The following is a 20770-nucleotide window of genomic DNA, read 5'->3' as shown; positions in this document are numbered from 1 at the left end:
TGAAACCATTAGGACACGACCCAGGAAGGGGAGGCAGCCATTAGTTCTGGACAAATTCTAAAGTTCTCCAGACTTACTCCATGCCATGTTTTGTGAACCTGAACGGTATTTTTTTAGCCCTTTTGCCTCCTCTCCAAGTGCTCCCAACTAGGGCTTTTCCTCAGGCTGTTCTGTCTCTCCACACTGCTTTCACCTCCCCTCTGTACCAGTTAACCTCAAGCTTTACGCCCTCAGGGGCCCTTTTCTCAGTGGAGCCAGGTAGATGCTGATGACTTCATGATGCTCTGCAGGCTGTGGCTTTATCTTTGGGTGATTATCTGATTAACTTCTTGCCTTCCCACTGGATGTCAGCCCTACAGCAGGGACTGTGTCTATTTATTCTTTGTTGCCTCCCCAGCACTGTTAGTAGCACCTGGATTAAGCAGACATCTGAGTAAATTTGTTCAACAAATAGACAGAAGCACAAGAAGCATTAGCTTCTACTGTTACTGCTATAAAGTTCCAGGCGCAAAGCTGAAAAGGCATCATTAAAAGTATGACTTTTATATAGAAGAAAGCCTTTAATGCAATAGTTTTAACACAGTTCAACAAAATCAGTCAGTTCAAATTAACTTCAACATATTACAAAGAACTAAGAAGCTGGAGGGGCCACCACTGTGGGAGGATGAGGGGGGGACAAATTGCCCAGAATGGAAGCACACTGACCTCAGGGAGGCCCCTCTCCCCATCCCAGGAGGTGTGGCCATAACCACTGGGCTCTTGAAATAGCTTAGGTACCTCCATGCAGAGGGCAGCAGCACAGAGTCAAGGACAGAGCCATCCAAGGATCAGAGCTCTGCCTTCTCACCAGAGGGCGGCCTGGAAAAAAGGCACTAGGGCTGACACAGAAAACTGTGTCCAGGACAGGGTGGGGACAGCAGCTGCACCCTTGGGGAGATTGCAGCCCTGGAGAACCAGCTCGACAGGCCACTTCGGGTGTAGGTGGCCAGGGATTTTAGCTTATCTGAGCTCAGTTCAGCTGACTGCAGAGAGGTGGGGTCTGATGCAGCTACAAAGGCCAGCACTCAGTCTGCAGCACACTTGGGGCAGGGACAAAGCCAAGTGCTTTACTGTTGAGGACCTGCTTGTCTGATATGCTAGCTATGTGAGGCAGGAGGGTGGGAACAGGGCTCCAGCTTCACACAAGGGCCTTTTTGGTAAAACAATGTCTGCTTGACTAAGCTGGCTTAACTTGAACAAGCAAAGCCTTTCAAAGGTGGAGGCCACTGCTGTCCAGAGGGGCTGAGGGGGGCATCTCAGTGTTCCCTGTGGGGCATGCTGGGTTCAGGGGTGGATGCAAGGGAGGAGGCCCCTGGCTTCTCTGGGAAGGTCAGAGAGAGGTTCCTGCTGCCCTTTAAGGTTTTATTTCAGTTTCTGGTTAACCTCCTGCCGTAACTTCTGTGCAGGGCCATTCCTGGGCTCGATTTGTAGGAGGCTGCTGATGTCTGCAAGGCTGGATTTATAGTCCTAATGGGGAAGAAGAAAAGTATGGGAAAGGAACCTGGATGAGGTGATATTCAAATGTATGGGACAGCTGCTGAGGCAGCAGTGTTTTAAAAACCCAGCCTCCACCTGCCCTGAGCTATCCTGGGCCTAGGAGAAGAAATGTGACAGGAAACAGCTTACCCAACCTGTACCTGAAGGAGCACTGGCATAGACCTCTGCAGCTATGGTGGCACCTCTAGGTGGGACCTTTTACCTTGAGGGCCTTGTAGGCTTGAGCCCGTCTGTACAACGCCTTCACGTTCTTGCCATCCAGCTTGAGGGCTTCTGTGCAGTCCTTCACTGCCTCCTTGTCCTGATTCAGGGCCAGATGACAGAGTGCTCTGAGAGAGAGGACGATTGCAGAGGGTCAGTCACTTCTGTGGGCCCTGCAAGCTGGAAGCGAGTGCGGAGTGACCTCTGGATCACTGAACACCTACTCTGCTGATCACTTCACAGCGTCAACTCTACCCCCTTTCTACAGATAAAAAAACGACGAAGCTTTTACAGCTGGCTCAGAGGGCTGAAGGGACTCGCCCAGGGTGTACTGCTATTGAGGGCCAGACCCAGCGTTCAAACAAGGTGAATTTGAACAACTCCAGACTCCAGATCTGGTTCTGTTATTTTGTTTACTCCACTCTCCGGAATCAGGTTCTTTTAAGCAAAGAAAAGTCATCCTGAAGCCTTCCCCTTGAGGGATTAGAAATACTGTTTGAAAAAACAAACACATAAATACTAATCAATAAGCAAGCTGACATGTAAGGAGTGAATGTAAGATCATGAATACAGATGGCTAATAAAGCAAATATAACAATACTGTAGGATATGGACGGCAGGTGTGTTCAACGGACTATGCTTTCAAACTTTTCTATATTTTGAAAATTTTTATAATGTTGGGAAAAAATAATCATGTATACCCATAAAACAATATTCTGCATCTATGGGGAAAAGAGCACACGTGTACTTTAATCACTCAAGTCTTGGCCTTTTTTCCAAAGACAGTCACTAAATGCACAACCACTGGATTCCTGCAGCTTGTTGTGTCAGTCCATCCGTGCCACCTCCCAGTCTGCAGTGGGGTGCCGAGCAGTCACTTGGTTGGGGCTAGCATAATTTACCAATTCCCTATCAACAGGCATTTTCTTTTTTCTTTTTGGTACTGAGGACTGAATCCAGGGGCACTTTACCACTGAGCTACATCTGCAGCCCCCCACCCCTTTTAGAATTTTTAAATTTTGAGACAGGGTCTCGCTAGGTGGCTTTGGGCCTTGCTAAGTTGTGCTGAGGCCTAGAACTGGTGATCCTCCTGACTCGGTCTCTCGAGTCAGTTGGAATACAGGTGTGTGCCACAGCACCTGGCTTATTGTTAGGTATTTTCATTGTTTCTAGCTGTAAATACATGATGCTACAAAGAACACCCTTGTGGGAAGGGCTGCTGGCTCAAGATATGGGCATTTTAAATTTTGAATGTTATTGCCAAAATGCTCTCTGAAAAAGATGCACACTTAAGAACAGTTACTGACAGCCTATTTTTCTAAAACTGTGATAAACCTGGGTCTAAACTTCAATTTATGCCAATATGGAAGAAAACAGTAACTCACTTTTCAAATTTTGCTGCTTTATACAAAATAAAACTAAAACAGCCATACATAATATTTTTAAAAAAGTATGAATTCAAATTTATCCAACTTTTCCTTAACATTCATGGTTTTTTTCTCCCCACTTAGGATACCTTTCCTCTTGTAAGTTAATTAACCTATATATTCTTCTATAACTAAGTGGTTTCATTTTTACCTTTGAAACTGTGATCTACTTAGAATTCATTTTAAAATAAAAAGTAAGGTAGGATTCAGGCTTATATTTAATTTTTACCCAGCCAACCCAACACCATTTATTCAATAATCAATCCCTCTTTTCCTCACTAAATACACTAAATTCTCCAATGTTGTTTTTCCTATTTTTTTCCCTGACAAACTCGAGAATCACCATCATGAATTAAAAAAGAGGAACGAAGAGAAAACCTTGGCTGAGTGTGTAGCAGGGTGCTTGACCGGCGCGTGCAAGGCTCTGGGTTCCATCCCTGCACTTGCAAAAACCAAAAACAAACTGAACTACCCCTCCCCCAATAGGAAAAAAATTAGTATTTTGGTGATTTCATGGAATTTTTAAAATCAAAGAAAAACCTTCCTGTAGCAATTTAAAGACAGGCGTAAGCCAGGTGTTGTGGTGCATGCCAATAATCCCAGTGGCTTAGGAGGCTGAGGCAGCCATATCTCAAGTTCAAAGTTAGCCTCAGCAGCTTAGCAAGGTCCTAAGCAACTTAGTAAAACACTGTCTAAAAATAAACAGGCTGGGTTTCAACAGATGAATGGATAAAGAAACTGTAGTATATATACACAATGGATTATGACATTGAAAGATGATGAATGAAATTATGGCATTTGCTGGTAAATGGAAACATTATGCTAAGTGAACTAAGTCAACCCCAAAGATCCAAAGGCTGAATGTTTTTTCTGATATGCAGATGCTAATTCAAATGGTGAGGGGAAGAAGAGAGGTATTATGGACTAGACAGCGAGGAGTGGACAGGGGGGTACAAATGATAGAAGAATACATCAGACATTACTACCTTATGAGATTACATGACCTGTGTAACTCTACACATGTACATCCAGGTGAATGAGAAGTTATACTCCATTTATGTCAATGGCCATACCACCCTGAATATGCCTATCTTGTCTGATTTTAGAAGTTATACTCCATTTATGTATGATGTATCAAAATGCATTCTACTGTCATGTATAACGAATTAGAACAAAAAAAAAAAACACGCAGGGGATGTGGCTCAGTGGTGGTAGAGTGCCCCTGGATTCAAACCCTGGTACTAAATAAAATAAAAACAAATACAGATAGGTACTAATTCACTGACACTCTTATTGAGAGGTGGGTATGTTTGTGGCTGTGTTCTCTCCCCTTGAATTCAGGCAGGTTCTGTGACTGCTCTGATCAAGAGGAGTGGAGAGAAAGGGACATGATGTGACTTTCAAGGTTAAATCATAAAGGTCTCTGAACACACTTACTCGTGGAGACTTGAGCTGCTACATCAGAAGCTAACTAGTCTGAGGCCACCAAGGTATGAGGAAGCCCAAGTCAGGGAACAGGGAAAGGCTTCCACGAGAAAGGGAAAAAGTGCCAGCTTACTCTAGTAATTTTTTTTTTTTTTTTTTTTTTTTTTTTTTTTTTTTTAGCGACAAGCCACATCCTAGCCCTTTTTTATTTTGAGACAGGGTATCACTAAGTTGCTTAGGGTCTGCTAAGTTGCTGAGGCTGTCTTTGATCCTCCTGCCTCAGCCGGGAGTTGCTGAGACTACAGGCGTGCACTACTATGCTTGGCACTTGCTGTAGATTCTATCCCCTAGCCATGTATGTCCTTCCAGTGGGTGACACACATGTAATGATTACAGCCCCAGCTGACCCTGAATGAAAGACCCAGAATGAGAACGACTGTTCTCAATTCCTCACAAATTACAGCAAATGAAATATGTTGTTGTAAATCATTAAGTTTTAGAATAGTAGTTCCTGATTTAAACTTTGAACACAGAGAATTCTAGGGAAACTAAACTTTTCTCCCAATGGGCTCTGGCAATTTAAAGAATTAGCCAAGGTTTTGAAAAGTAGAACAACCATAGTATAAAAGCATTATACACTATACAGTGACTTCAGAATATAAATATTAAATGAATATAGTTGAATATGACCTCCAAAAATTGTATTTAAGATGATAAAAGTGACTTTGGCCTATAAAACACCTTTAATTTTTGGAAAGTGGAATGATTTGTGTATCCAGTTAGAAGGGTTTGAATTACAGAGGAGTCTGCAGGATAATATGAGTAAAAAGGAACATAAGTTTGGAGTCAGAAAGACCTGGCTTGGGGCTAGGATGTGGCTAGCATATGCACAAAGTCCTGGGTTCTATCCCCAACACTGCAAAAAAATCAAGTGACTTGTGCTGCCATGTATCGTGTTCATTAATTCATTTTTCCCAGCCAGTTTGGGTAAAATGAGACTATGACATAACTAGAAGAACTATTGTTTTGAGTGCTAAATGATTATCTTATGGAAGGGTCACTCCATATCTGGCAAGTCGCAGATGCTGGGTACCAAGTGATGATATGCCTTCAAGTCTCATTAGCACAAAGGGTAAGCTAAGGACTAGGCACTGTTCCACCAGATGCATATGCAAGAGTGGGCCATTACAACTGCATCCAGGATGTGGGTATCATTTCAGTTACAATGGATGAAAATTCAGTTTTGTAATTATTCCTCTAAATTAAGTTTATAAATTCAACGCAGTCAAAACCAAAAGTTGTTCAACCAAAGTTTTCAGAATCTGTCAATACGATCCTAAGGCTTAGCTGAAAGAACAGGTATGGGAGAACAGCAGAGATGCTTCGATTGAGAATGACGGGGCAAAGACCAGCTCTACAAGATGTTGTAAAGCAAGAGTAATTAAAACAGTGTGGCACAGATACATTTGCCTAAAGAACAGTATTTAAGCCAGATTGAGGGGTGCGTGCCTGTAATCCCAGTAACTTGGGAGGCTGAGGCAGAAGGATTGTAAGTTCAAGGGCAGCCAAGGCAACTTAGCAAGGCAAGACCCAGTCTCAAAAAATAAAGAGGTGGGGATGTAGTTCAGTGGTAGCACACCCCTGGGTTCAATTCCCAGTACCAAACAAACAAACAAAAACAGTAAGCAAAACAAAGGACTGTCCTAGATACTGCCCACAAATATGGGCTGTAGGCTTCCTTTTGAAGTTAGCCTGAAAAATTGAGGCACCCCTAATCCAATCAGTAAAACCAGAGGGTTCAAAATTACTTTGTCTTTTCAACTCTTTTGGCAGCAAAACCAGACCTGAACTGACATGAGACTATTTAGTTAAGCTACCCCATGTGAGTAAGGAATTTTCATATTTCACTGAAGAAAAACTAATAATTTCAGTTAGCCCCCCCATACCCTGCTGGGTTTTACATAATTCAGTATATGGACTGTATTACCTTACTAAAATCTAAAACACATTTTATCCCAAGAGTTTTTGAATAAGGAATAGTAAACCTACATCAGATTAAGTGAACTGCAGAGTGATAAGTACATGTTGGTAGGAAGGAGAAACAGATTTGTAACATTTTATAAGAAATATTTGGATCAGATATTGTTCTTGATGGCTGTCAAGTTTTTGACAGAATATTAACAGATCTCACTGAAGCCAGACTCCAATTCTGGCATCACTATTTATGGGCTGCACGAGCTTAAGCAAAGCCCTTCCTTCTCTGAGCCTTGGTTTTCTCAACTTTAAAACAGGAAGACCTCCTACCACCCATACCTCCAAGCACTGCTGCAGAGCAGTGAGCCCCACACAATAAGAGGATTCCAAGGCCCTCACTACCAGTGGTCACTGACAGCAGCTCCTGGCAAAGGGCCTTCAGCCCACAGGTCCAATCTCTCAGGCTAGACTGTGTCCCTCCTGTTTCCAGGCCAGACAACCATTATTCCACTCCCTGGGCTCTGGGCCAGTACTCTGACAGAAACTGCCAGTATTTTTAACAGTAGTGTCTTAGAGAAATCATGGGGTAAGGGAGCAAGAAGAGGGTAAAGAGGCAAAAACTCATTTTGAGATTGTTTATATACATAGTAAGCACACAGCTTTTACTTACTGTATGCTTACTTGGGGTGATTAATAAAAATTTGGGGGAGGGCTGGGGAGATAGCTCAGTTGGTAGAGTGCTTGCCTTGTGTGCACAAGACCCTGGGTTCGATCCCCAATACTGAAAAAAGAAAAAAAAAAATTGGGAGGAAAGGTCTAACAAAACCCAGGCTACTTTTTGGCATCCCTTAGTTCCTTACCCCCATAAGAGGGCAAATACCACTGGCAATGCCTAGGTCATAGTGCCTATAAATGGTATGAACATGTTTTGAGTTGCAACATATGACTAAATGCTAGGGACTGAAGAACCTACCACAGTTGGAGAGAAGACTATGGAACAAATCATCCAATGTTCTGAAATCCCCCAGGCCAGCAGCTGTGTAGAAGATACCTGTTGCTGTATGTGGTAGATTCCAGGTTACTAAACAAGAGGCTTTCACTGTACTTCTCAATAGCTTTCTTATGGTTGCCCTTCTTTACAAGCTCATTGCCTTCTTCCTTCAGAACTCTGGCTCTCTCCACATCCCCAGCAGAAGGCACTAGATACAAATTCAGAAGAGGAAAAAACCATAGAGCAGGTGCTAAATGAGATCAGTGAGATCTCTTCAGTATCATCTCTTCAAAGCTGAATATAATCCTCTCTCCCCCAGAGAATGCCTATACCATTGCAAATCCTCCTTCCCAATTAATGGTTTCCCTCAATTAATGGCTTCTGGGAAATTAAAGTTTTTCATTTAGAAAAGGTTGAAGAAGCCTGTGAAAAACACATTGATACATACACGTAATTATACATAGATATATTTTTTTGGGTGCTGGGGATTGAACTCAAGGCCTTGTGCATACAAGGTCAGCACTCTACCAACTGAGCTATATCCCCAGCCTACACATAATAATATTTACATGATAAAAACCAACCCAGGTTCTAGTCTTGGTGCTGCCACTTGGTACTTGAAATATCTTGTGTGACTTACTGAACTTTTGGATTTCAATTTCCTCACCAACACACTTGGGCAACACCTGTTCTACAAAGGACTACTGAGATCTGAAAATACAAGAGAAAATACAGAGAACCCTATAAACTTAAAGTAGGAGAATAAGTATTAATAAAAAAGCATCTAGTGGAGAAAAGCTATAAAGTTCAAGGCCAATCTCAGCAACTTAGCAAGAATCTGTTTTGAAAATTTCAAAAAAAGGGCTGGTGATGTAGTTCAGAGGTAGAGTGCCCCTAGCTTCAATCCCCAGTACTGCAAAAAGGCTGTAATTCTGGACTTTCAGAAAAGTACAGAAGACCCCGTACTTCCTGTTTTGCTCTGACCTGTGAGTGTCCCCCCTCACCTGACACATTCAGTTCTGTTCCAACCTTCAAGAGGCGAGAACAAAGTTAAAACCCAAAGCTGCTCATGTTGGTGGTCAAGCCCCTTCACTGCTTGGCTCTAATAGATTGTTCCAGCCTCTGTTCTACATCACTGGCTTCTTTAATCTTTAAAAACTAACTCTGGGCTGGGGCCATAGCTCAGTGGCAGAGCTCTTGCCTTGCAAGTGTGAGGCACTGGGTTCAATCCTTAGCACTGCATAAAAATAAACATATAAGATAAAACCAAAAAAAAATTTTTTTAAACTATCTTTAAAAAACACCATATTTATAACAAGGGCAAGATTATAGGATTAAAACCAACACTGGAACTCATCCCCCTGCTTAAGAAACAGAACACTATCAGGACCCTTAAGGTCCTATAAGCCCCTCCCCAACTCAACCCACTTCTGAAGGAAACTATTCCATTCTGTTCTTCATTTTCATATTTTTAAAATATAATTTATATACAATAGTACTCATAAACGATTTGTTGTTTACTTTGGTTTTGAACTTCATAAATCTATGTATTCTAAGATTTGGTTTTCTTGTTTCCCTCGCAGTGTTATATTGCTGAGATTAATCTGTGTTGATGAATGACACTGAAGTCCATTCATTTTCAATGCTACAATACCACAACTGATTTGTCCATTCTCTTATCTGCAGAGATGTGAGGTGTTTCCAGTTTTGTTTTTACTATTACAAACATTCTGCTGTGATCATTCCTGTGTCTCCTTGTGCACATGTGCATGTTTCTCTAGAAGTAAACCAGTGGGCTGCAACATACGCATGGCTCCAGGTATACCTGGCCCTGCAACACACCACTCACTTCAGTCATAACTCATTCCCACTGTTCACCTCGTGCACTTTTACTCTCCAACTCCCTCCACTGTCTCTGCCATGAATTCTGCTCCCTTCCAACCTGATAATCGCACCTCACTTTTCCAGGTCCAGTTCAAACCATCACCTCCATCAACATCTCCTCTGTGAGCCTTTCCCCAATTTCAGCAAGCACACTTAAGCTAGTTCCTAAGACAAACTTCCTGAACACTAAAGACTCTAAGGCACTCATTCCTCCTACTTGTATTTTTAAATGCTCTGCTTAAGTGTCTCAGGTCCTCATTATACCAAGAACTTCCTGAGAACCATGGCTGCCCCTATCTTGTGTCATACTGCTTAACACAAAATAAATGGTAGATGCTCTGAATTCATCTAGTTAATAGCACCCTACATTTTTATTCCATAGAAGAGTGGGGAACACTTACCACAAACCAGAATAAATGCTACCCATGGCCTGGAAAGAGGAATAATTTCTGCTCTCCCCTAATAACTATAGGTCACATGACCGGGCTCCAGCCCTGTTCCTTTTGGCACCTCCCTAGCCTTAAACCCTAGTTTGCTAGGCTGGGATAATTCCTTTGGATTACTCTAAGAGCTTTCCTGTGGAAAGTCTCCTGTTTGTGGCTGCCTAGCTTTGATCTCTCTTCTTTTACTCCTCCTTCTCCAGGATTCATACAGTGCATGTTCCAAGGAAGCATAACACTCTAGTTATGGAAGTGACACAGCCTATGGTTGAGCTAGTCACAGAAATTTCATCCTTTAGCCTATTATTAGAACAAAGGAGAGAGAATACCTGACCTAGGGATTCTGGGGAAAATGTTCTCTTTCACTAATGAACTATGGGCAGAGGGGACTTACTTTCTTCTGGGTCATGAGGCATGGTGTATGGCTGAAAGATAGGAACTGGTATAGCTACTTTACCACTAGGAGGGGAGCCTGTCTGAAGACAAAGCTCACAACACACAACAGAGAAGAGAGTAAAGACACACAACAGAGAAAATAGCAAACAGAAGTACTGAGAATTGAAGTCAAGAGTCTGGTAATGGCCATGCATGGCAGCACATGCCTATAATCCCAGTGACTTGGGAGGCTGAGGCAGGAGGATTCCAAGTTTGAAGTCAGCCTCAGAAACTCAGTAAAACCCTATCTCAAAATTAAAAAATAAAAAGGACTGTGGATGTAATTCAGGGGTAAAGCAGCCCTGGGTTCAAACCTAGTACTGGGGGTCAGGGGAGTAGTGAATTGCTGAAGTAAACCTCTCCTGAACTCTTCAGCTATATAAGCCAATAAACTTCTTTTACTGTTCTATTCTTGCAATCAAAAACATCCTAAGTGACACATCTCAATGCTGCCAGAGGAATGGGAGCTAATTCTACATGCCCACGTGCCAGGATGGTGCCTGGCTTGCTCCAGTTTCATCCACACAACTGTGAGCGCTGCCACCTCATGGCACAACTCATAACATGATCTTTAAGAAGTTGAGACTTTTTCATTTTGTTTTTACACTTTGTTTACAAGACTATTTTTTATAACTCAGAGAAACAAGGCCAATTTTTATACAACTACTCTAAAGAAAGGTTCTAAGACTCTCTGGGTAGAAAGGGGTCACAGCTCACCTTTGTTCTTTGTAGTTGTGGTTTCTTTGGATTTGCTTTTGGTTGAATCTTTGTTGTTTCCTGAAGGCAAGGATTTCCACCTCTTCTGGGCTGAGACAGGCACCACAGGGATAGAGGGCAGCTTCAGGCGCCACTCAGGCCCAAGTGAGTCCATGAGAGCTCTGGTCATTCTGGAAGGGAAGGCAGGATTGCAGGGAGCTTTACAGCCAGTCCAATTAGATAGTCCTCCATTCATACACCCAAGGGAGGCAGGCCCTTTCAGAAGAGCCAATTATCATCCTCTCCCTGGTCTGAACCATCTGTTTATATCCTCCAACACAATGCCATAGAGGAACAGGAGTCTGGCACTCACAGACGCCTTCTCAGATCAGTTATTGTGACACTCCTTCCCTTGAGCTTGGCCATACATAACGTTAAAGTGGTGATCTGCAGCTTATTGAGGATGCTTAAGCTCCGCCCCCAAAACATTACACATTCCCCAAGAAAGGATTCTGTGTTGTTTTATATTTTCTCAATGAATTTAGTAGAGGCATGAAAGCACCTGCCATTTGATTAATGCTCAGAGATTTTTTTAAAATGCAAATCTTAATTCATTCTCCATCCTTATAGTCCCTCAGAGTTCCCATTTCCCTATTTAACATGGCACTCTTTCCACTTTTATCGTGCACCACATTCTATCCTGATCCTTGTATTTACATGTTTTTTCCTTTATCTGAAACAATTTCTCCCATTTTCTATTCCCACCTTCTAGGTCCAGCTAAGTCCTACTTATTCTTTAGCTCTCAGCTTAACATGCTACTCATGCTTAACTGTGACCATGTCCATTTTGTTAACTGATCTCTTGCACCTAGCACATCACCTGACACCCACCAAGGTCTCATAAGTATGTGCTGGGCTGGGGAGATAGCTCAGTTGGTAGAGTGCTTGCCTTGCAAGCACAAGGCCCTGGGTTCAATCCCTAGCACCGCAAAAAAAAAAAAAAAAAAAAAAAGTATGTGCTGAATAGTCATATACTTCTGCTCCTACAACCCTGTTCCTATGTTACAAGAGTGAAAACCACAGACTGATATTACTACAAATTAATGATCTCCAATGAGGTCACAAAGCTGTTTTCCTGGTTAACTTAGCTATTTCAAATCTCTTAAGCCTGTTTCCTAACCTTTCTCTTTTTTCAAAGCAAGCTTTCTCATACCCCAAATATAAACCTACTGCGTAGGGACTCAATCCTTCCTCTCTCTCTCTCCTGTCACAATAGAGGAGACAACAATGACTATCCTTCCATCTGGGATGGATCCCATCTCCTGCCTCAGGCAGCATCTCCCTCTTCTTTATCTGCATTGTTTCTCTCTACTGACTCTATCTGCATTTAGGTTCCTTTAATTCTTTGTTTACTAAATAAAACCCTCCTATCCATCTACCATCCCAGCTACACTCCCCTGCCTCTTTTTTATTTTTTTATTTTTTTTTGTTTTAGTTGTAGATGGACACAATACCATTATTTTATTTATTTATATGGTGCCGAGAATCGAACCCAGTGCCTCCCAAGCATTCTACCACTAAGCTACGACCCCAGCCCCTCACAGTCACTTTCTGAACTCACTGCCATCTGGCTTCTGATGCACTGAATTGCATCCATCAGTATCGCTAGTCACTAGACCTCTAGTTTACTTAAGTTCCTTGGAATACCTGACATTAATGACATCTCAATTCCTCCTTGAAATACTCTTTCACATGTGACAACTAAATGTTCCACATTTTCCTCCACTTCTCTTCTGTGAGTCCCCAAATGCTGGAGTTTCTCAAAGTTCCATCCTCTTCCCACTACATACTTCCTGTGGTGTTCTTTTCTCCCATAGTCTCAACCACTGTGTTGATCACCCTCGAATCTCTGTCTTGCCTACTTTTCTCCTTTGCTCCAAACCCATGTAAACAGCCTTTCTTACATCACAGCTACCTCCACTGCAACATGCCAACAACCTTCCCTTCTCACTACTTCCACCTGCTGAGACTGTTGACATCCTTAGTGTCCCCTGAATTGTGCCACCATTCTCTCTCTACCATCTCCACCTTCTCCCCTGGACTGCTGCATGCTTCCCTCCTAATTAGTTCTTTCATGTCATCATGCAACAATAAGCTTTTCTATAAAACACAAATCTGCTCATGTTGCTCCATGGTTAAAAACCTTCTTACGGTGCCTCACTAGCTCAAGATTAAGTCCAAGTCCCTGAACACCAGGCTGTATGTGACCTGGCCTCACCAATTCATCCCATGATTAATTTTCCACCTACAGCACCATGTGGAATGCACTTTTTATAATTCCTGTATAATATGTCAAGCTCGCTCACCCTTGCACACACTGCCCTCTTGCCTTGATGATCCCCTCCCTAGTCCAGATCTCTTCTGTTAGTCTTCGCTCACCTCCCCTGAAAAGCCCTTTCTGGCTTCCCTCCTCCTCCTAGTTGGTTAGAGGCCTCCTTTCTGTCCCGAGAATCCTCCGTGCTACCTCCTACCATATGCCTATTACTGGTTCTCTTCCTGAGACTAGGAGCTTTAGGAAAACAGGAAGAGTTAAGTCACAGCCAGCAGCCCAGGTTCTAGTGTGAAATCTCACAGATTTTGTTGAATAGAAATTAAAAGAAGGAAAACAGAAAACAAAAGATGCTCATAAAAATAAGCAAGAAATGAAACACTAAACAAGTACTAGGAAGTCAAGGGTTTGCTAATAGTTTGGTGTTGGGTTTCTAGCAGCCCACACAGGAGAAACATAATCAGTTATACAAATGAGATAAAAACCAAACATAGCTCAGGAGACCAGGAAGAAATTTCACCTGAGGAGCTACACGGAGGGGTCATAATACAACAGCGTGAACCACATCCACAAACAATATCCTTACAGGCTGAGTCCTGTTTGCATATGCTTACTTTCCCAGTTAGAGTTAACTCTGAAGACACACGGGGTTCAAATCTCTTTTTTTACTTCTCCCTACTGAACCTGGCACAATACCTTAAAGAGAGTTCAATAAATATTACTGTGTGAATGAACTTGCATATCTAGACAAAAACCAGTCAGTTAATCTCAATAATTCTGACTCCTTAAATACCTGGTACATATAACAGCAGATTCTCCTTCCACATTTTAACCCAATGCTCCTTAGGAAATTTCTAAGACTAGACAAAGAGACCCTGTAGAGAAGACAACCAAAGCAATGGCCCAAGTCAATTAAGGACAGGAAATTCCCATGGAGAAGTCAAACAGTGAATCTGAATCACCTGTTGATGCCTTCCAGGGCTGATGCCACACTGTTATCAATTTGCAGTACAGTCTTGTAGTCGACATAGGCCAGAGGATACTTCTCTAGGGCCTCATAGGCAGATGCTCGCCGCAGTAGAGGCTTCATGCTGAAGGGAACCAAGGCCAGTGCTCTAGAAGAGGAGGCAAAAATATCATCTGCCTAATGTGTTACCAGGGCTCCTGCAGTATCTTTCAGTCAGGGTCATCTGCAGCACTCAGTATACTGAAAGTTTCTGGGCAAGAGACTGCTAAAAATGCTTAACCATAATAAAACTTTTAAAGCTGGACACAAGTAGGAAGGGGAAGAAATTTCACAATTTGTGTACATATATATTCATTTTCATAGATTCAATCCCCCCAAAATTAAGAACCAAAGATTTGTAGTTTTCTGAGCTACCATGTTTTTAGACTGTGACCTAGCAGTAGTACCCAAAGACTTTGTAGTCAGCTGGGATGGTATCTGGATTCCTCCTCTGCCACTATGTGATCCTAGGCAAATCACTTTATTTCTCCAACTCTCTGCAACTCAGTTCTGGACTGGGAAGAATGATAAACACCAGAGAGTGGTTTGAAAACTCAAAGAAGGAAACCTACCACAGACCCCATGAGTAAGCTCACCTCCCTGCTCCTGCCTACTGTCCCTGCACAAATCTAAGGCAATGTCACAGGATATCAGATCTGAGAACACATTTAGCTATGTGTTATTGTAGCTATAATGAAATGAAGCAATATTAGACTGCTCTGGAGAGAAGAGGTAATGAAAAATTATTCAATATCCTCTACAACTGTTCACTGACAGAGACCCACTGCCTTCTCTTTCCTTAGTTTTTTATAAACTATCTGTTAACCTCTATTCTATCTTTACTTCTTTCTTTCCCTCTCACCTATACCTATCCCAGAAAAACACCCGAGCAAGCAAGTCACCAGTCTGCAACCCTACCTCTCCCCGGATATCAAGTCTCACAAAGACTTCAAGGCCTACGTCCAACTATCTACCCTACTTCTTCTTAAGCAGCAAAGCTTACTCCAAAGACACAAGTCAGGTGCCACAAGGACAGAGCCTCTCATTCTCAGTGGCCTGGTGTCACTTAGCAACACTTGCGAATAACTGTCACAGGTATGACTGGAGGAATCCTTCCAAAGAAGAAATAAGTCAGGTAAACCTAGCCTCCTCTTCCATAGCCCTCAAAGTTACCCTGGGCCACTTACGAAGTGCAGTCTTTGATGCAGTCTGTGCAGTTTCCATCCTTTAAGTGGCATGCTGCTCGGTTGGAGTAGAGAACACTTTCTTCTTCAGGGTCTGAAGAACCTGCCCAAGCGAAGGCAGGAATAGGTAGAAAATCATCAGTTTGGGAAAGGGATTTCTCTGGACACTGGGGCTCATTTCATACCTGAGCTCTCTAGACTTTGGGAAAGGGCGGCAGAGATGACTATAACCTGATCAGGCTTGTCTGCCAGATGGAACAGCATGTTTGACATTCTTACAAAACAGTGGGGACACAGAGTCTTCTGCCATTCACAGGGGACCAAATAATGACCTCCTTCACTCATTCTAGCACTGAACTTGATACCAGGTGAAAAAAATATGAAACAGTTGGTTCCTGCCTCAACAAAAATCTAAGTTATAACTACTTGGGGCTGTATGTCTTAACTTTATTACAGAAAGCATGTAAACCCAAGTGAAGCTGGGGAAAAAAAGGAAAAGAACGATATAAGAAATGCCCAATAAGTAGACTAACCAAGAGTTGTAGGGAATACACCACCAGTAAAACTCCACATCATGTACAACCACAAGAATGGGATATAATTAGAATAAGTTATACTCCACATATGTATCATATGACAAAATACACTCTACTGTCATGTATATCTAAAAAGGAAAAAAAAAAAGAGAGAGAGAGAGTTGTAGGAACATGAAAGTCAAAGAGTAGTTCAAGTCAGAGGACTTCGCCTGGTAAGTGAAAACCGAGTTGGGAATGCAGGACTTCAGAGAAGTCAATCGGGAGGACTCAAGCTAATCAGCGGAGAGGAGAATTACTAGTCATTTCTCTAAAGGCAATCCTACCCATAGGAATACAGAAGGCTATGGCTACAATGATTTACATCTTTAAATATAATATTCCACCACTTCATACCCACTAGCATAGGTCATAATTAAACAACAAAAAAACCCCAAACCAGAAAAAGAGTAAAAATAATTGTTGCCTCAGTAACTCCACTTCTAGGTATATATCCAGAACAGAAAACAGGCTCCTTTAAAATTTTTGAAACATTCAGAAAACCATATAAAATACTCGTTTCCACTGCTCTGTTCAGCCAAATTATGGTTCTGAGCTTTTTATTTTTGAGGTGACTAAAGCTCTGCCAATCCTCACCCTATCTCTGTGCGGCTTCCCCAGAGCTCAGAGGCTGGCCTGTTTCTGAAGCTGGTATGTAAATTTTCAAGCATTACCTACTTTTATTATGTTTTCATAGGTAAGATATAATATCATTTTATGTCTATTAAAGCATTTCCTAGGTGGCATTTTATTGCCTCTTCTCCTGACACTTACTTCTTTCACCAAATATCACATTACCATGTTAGTATTTGGTATTTTTCACTCAATACCAACAATAACAAACTTGGCTACTAGCCACTTTTCCCCTCTTATTTTGCCAGGTCTGAGACAGAAAATATGAGAACATTATGGTTTAGATACATGGCATCCCCTAAAAGCTCATTGTGAGACAATGCAAGAAGGTTTAAAGGTGAAATGATTGGGTTATAAGTATCTTAACCTAATTGATGTATTAATCCCCTGATAGGGATTAATTGCATGGTAACTGTAGGTAGATAGGGTGTAGCTGGAGAGGGTTCCTGGGAGCATGCCTTTGGGGTTTGTACTTTGTCTATGGGAGCAGAGCTCCCTTTCTGCTTCCTGGCACTATATTCCCAGCTGTCTTCCTCTGCCACATGCTCTGCCAGGATGTTCTACCTCATTCCAGGCTCTGAGGAATGGGGTAGGCCATTTATGGACTGAGACCTCTGAAATCATGAGTCCCCAAATAAACTTTTTTCTTTAAATTGTTCTTGTCAAATCTTTTAGTCATAGCAACGAAAAGGCTGACTACAACAAGGGATAAGTAAAATACATCCTTGTGCTTAAGGAACAAGTACAAACACTCAAAACCTGTAATCCATCCCAAGTTGCTCAGAAACAGCAGTGGTGTGCTGGAAAGTGCATGAGGACCTAAAATCCAGGGCTGGGAGTGCAGATGAGTGATAGAAAGCTTGCCGAGTCTGTGTGGCTCAGCCTCTCCCCCAACATTCACCCCCCACAGCTGAAAAGAATCTACAATCCAGCCTGTGACCCTGCGCAAGTCATTCGACCCCCTGCATCTTGTGTGCTCAACTACCACATGAAGATATCACTTTACAGATTTGCTGCAAGGGTTCATTGTATCTGGGTGCTCCCTGCACTCCTTTCAAGATCAAGAAAATACCAGAAAAATCAAGACAATGTCCACAAATTACCTAGAATATCAGTAGCAAGATCAGAACCAAACTCTAGTACCTGCTAAGTCTGAACTCTAGGCTAGCTAGGATATTACCGGGTGGGAGGAGGCAGAAATATCAGTATCTCAGATACCTTAGCAATTTCCTCAGGTGAGGCTGACATGAGGAAATGGGCCTAAAGAGGAGGTTTCTAGGAAAAAAAAAAAAAAAAAAAAAAAGAGGGGTTGAATAACTTGAAACTGCAAAAAGTTTCAACAACAACAACAAAAAAAAAAAACCCTGGAATTTGAGAAGTCTAGGTAAATGACTAAAAAGACAAAAAATTTGGACTCAGCAATCAGAAAGATTCATATTCAAATCCTGGCTCTGGCATGTCCTCTCTGTGTAACCCTGGGGTAGGCAATTTAATTCTTCTGGATTCCTCATCTATGGGTGTCTTATCCATAGGGTCATAATGAAGACAAACTAGATAATGTCTATAATGTTTAGCACAGTAAATAATTCAATAAATGCTGGCCGAGAAAATGAGAAAGACAGGCAAAGGGAAACAGGTACTAAAAAGTGACTTACAGAGAATTGATCCAAGGCTCTCCTCAAAACCAATGGGAGCTCCTGGATAAGGTATTTTGGAGAAGTGGCTTTAGGCAAAGGTCTGTTGATATGAACTGGAGGCTGGGAGAACAGATAAGAATATGCTACTCCTGTTTAAAACTCTCCAATAGCTTTCCATTAGGGAATGAAACCCAAACTCCTATGGATTAAAATAGCTATACAACAAGGTTCTGCCTACCTCCTGTCTTTCTTATTCCCTCCACAAGCTCACTATAACTTTAACTCTAAATACACCTCATTTATTTTCTCTGTGGGCCTTTCTAATGGCTGTTTTCCTCCCCCAGGAATGCTTGGCACCCTAAAATTTGTGTGCTGGGCTTCTTATTCAGACATCACCTCAAGTTATCTCTTCTTCCAAGTTGTCCTTGACCTTCCAGTCTAAAGAAGTACCTCAGTCAACTCTATTGATCATTTCTTTATGTGTTCTTTATGTTCCTGGGCAGCTCTAATATGCCAGGGAGAAAAGAGGCTGGGCTATAAAGCTCAATGCTTCTTAAATATTTGGAGTCAAACTGTTAGGAAAATAGTTTTTATTGAAAGCCAGCTCTGAAGGAAGACAGAAGAAACTTAACTGTTTCAAAGGTTTTATCTTTGAAAGTCCTGAAAAAAGGGCAGAATGTTTAAAGGCAAAAAGGCAGGGAGGTGACAAAAGGCAGGAACCATACACATACAGATTTAGTTAGCCTACCTTTGACATCATCTTTAGTGTCTGTCAGCTTGGGGTGCGGGTCTGCAGCCTCCACAACCTCCGCTCTCACCATGAGGAGGCCATTCCCAATTTCAGATGGAGGGGGCAGATTTGGTCTGTTTCATTCACAGCCCAGATTTTTTCATGTCTTTTTTTTTCCTTTACTAGTTTAAGACCCCCCCCCACACACCCCAATAATCCGTGTTTTGTATAAAACATGCTTACAAATATTAACTGAAAAATGAATAGCTGTGGGAAAGGCGGGTTCAGCTATATCCTCGGGGATCAGAATGAGGCCTGAATAACTTCAGATGAGAACCAAGAAGGCAGATAAAGAGCAGGCGGAAAGAAAGGGCCGAGGAAGTTTCTCGTCTGATGCCAAAGTCGGGAAGGGGCAGGGAAGCGATGGGCCGGGAGGGCCGGTCCGCGCGGAGAAAGCAAGCCGCAGAAAGCCTGGGTAGAGTGAGGCTGGGCGGCGGAGGGGACCGGGGAAGCCGGCCTGGAGGAGAGACGGGGGCGGGTTCATACCTCGCACCTGCAGCAGCCGCAGCGCGCGGCAGTAGAGCGCCGAGGCCTCGGCGTACTGGCCGTTGCGGAAGCTCTGGTTGCCGGCGGCGCGGAGCCCCTCCACAGAGTCGGGGAGTTTGGGGGCCATCCCGGAGCGCAGCGGGCAAACGCGGGCGCTTAGGTTTCCCTAGTCGTGCGGCACGGCGTCCGGGCGGAAGCACCGGCTGCGACTACTTGGGTCCGGCAGCCAACCCGGCCGCGAGGGGGCGCGGCCTTCGCCGACCCGAGACCCGTAGCGCCCGGTCCTCTGCGCATGCTCAGTTCGGAACCTCTGTCCCTGATGCGTGAATGGCTGGGGTTTGGGGTCCTCTGGACGAGTCTGGTGAGGACGATGCCTGCCCTCATGCGCTTACGTTCTGGAGTGGCCCGGCAAGCAATTAAATCACAAGCTAATGAAGACGCTAATTTCATAATGTGATTAGTGCTGTTAAGGAAAACAAAACAGGGTAATGTCATACAAAGTGACCACGTGGAGGCTATTTTAGATGAGGGGTAAGGGGAGGCCTTTCTGAGGGGGTAATTAGGTTGAGATCTGAGAAGACTTAGGGAATGCTGTTCCAGAGGGATAGAAAGCGAAAAGCCTAAGCTAGAAAGCACCTGGCACCTCACACACTGGAGATACTGATTTACTAAATGAATGTGCAGATTGAAGGAGGAAGACCGGGCACTGAAGGTGACTAAGTTTATACCTCCAGCTTCATCTGATGTCCCTTGCTGTCCTACTCAGTATTACAATTTAAAACAAAACAAAACAAACAAAAAAAACCTTTGCAACCTGCACACACTAAGGTCTTTCTCTTGACTCCTCCCTTTGCTTGTGTTATCCCCTTCTCCTGAAAATCCTTTCCAAACTAATCTCCTATCTAATCCTGAATCAACTTAGAATTTTCAACTCAAACACCATCTCCTCCCATTCCTGACCCTGCCCCATACCCCTCCTCTGCTCTCCACTGGTCCTTAGGTTTATCTTTGTCATTTATCAGTCAGTGATTACCAGTGTAGTTTTCCTCAAAGACCGAGGTCTTTAAATGCAGGAATAGGTCCTCTTAATCTTTGTCTAAGACCTAAGAGTCTGGCACCCAGCA

General features: G+C 42.9%; 1 protein-coding gene across 1 annotated transcript; it reads right to left on the bottom strand.

The window, feature by feature from the left end:
* Positions 1-546: 546 nt before the first annotated feature.
* Positions 547-20041, bottom strand: Tomm34 (translocase of outer mitochondrial membrane 34). The gene is made up of 7 exons (XM_047540201.1): positions 19647-20041; positions 15532-15631; positions 14301-14453; positions 11031-11200; positions 7615-7762; positions 1739-1865; positions 547-1506 (listed from the first exon to the last, which is right to left on the bottom strand). Exons 1-7 carry the CDS (start codon positions 19771-19773, stop codon positions 1402-1404), a joined length of 930 nt encoding a protein of 309 aa, XP_047396157.1. The 5' UTR covers positions 19774-20041; the 3' UTR covers positions 547-1401.
* Positions 20042-20770: the final 729 nt, after the last annotated feature.

The sequence above is a fragment of the Sciurus carolinensis genome, chromosome 2, assembly GCF_902686445.1.
Source record: "Sciurus carolinensis chromosome 2, mSciCar1.2, whole genome shotgun sequence".
NCBI classification, from domain to species: Eukaryota; Metazoa; Chordata; class Mammalia; order Rodentia; family Sciuridae; genus Sciurus; species Sciurus carolinensis.
The sequence above is the reverse complement of the archived record's forward strand: the minus strand, read 5'-3'. Positions and strand labels throughout refer to the sequence as shown.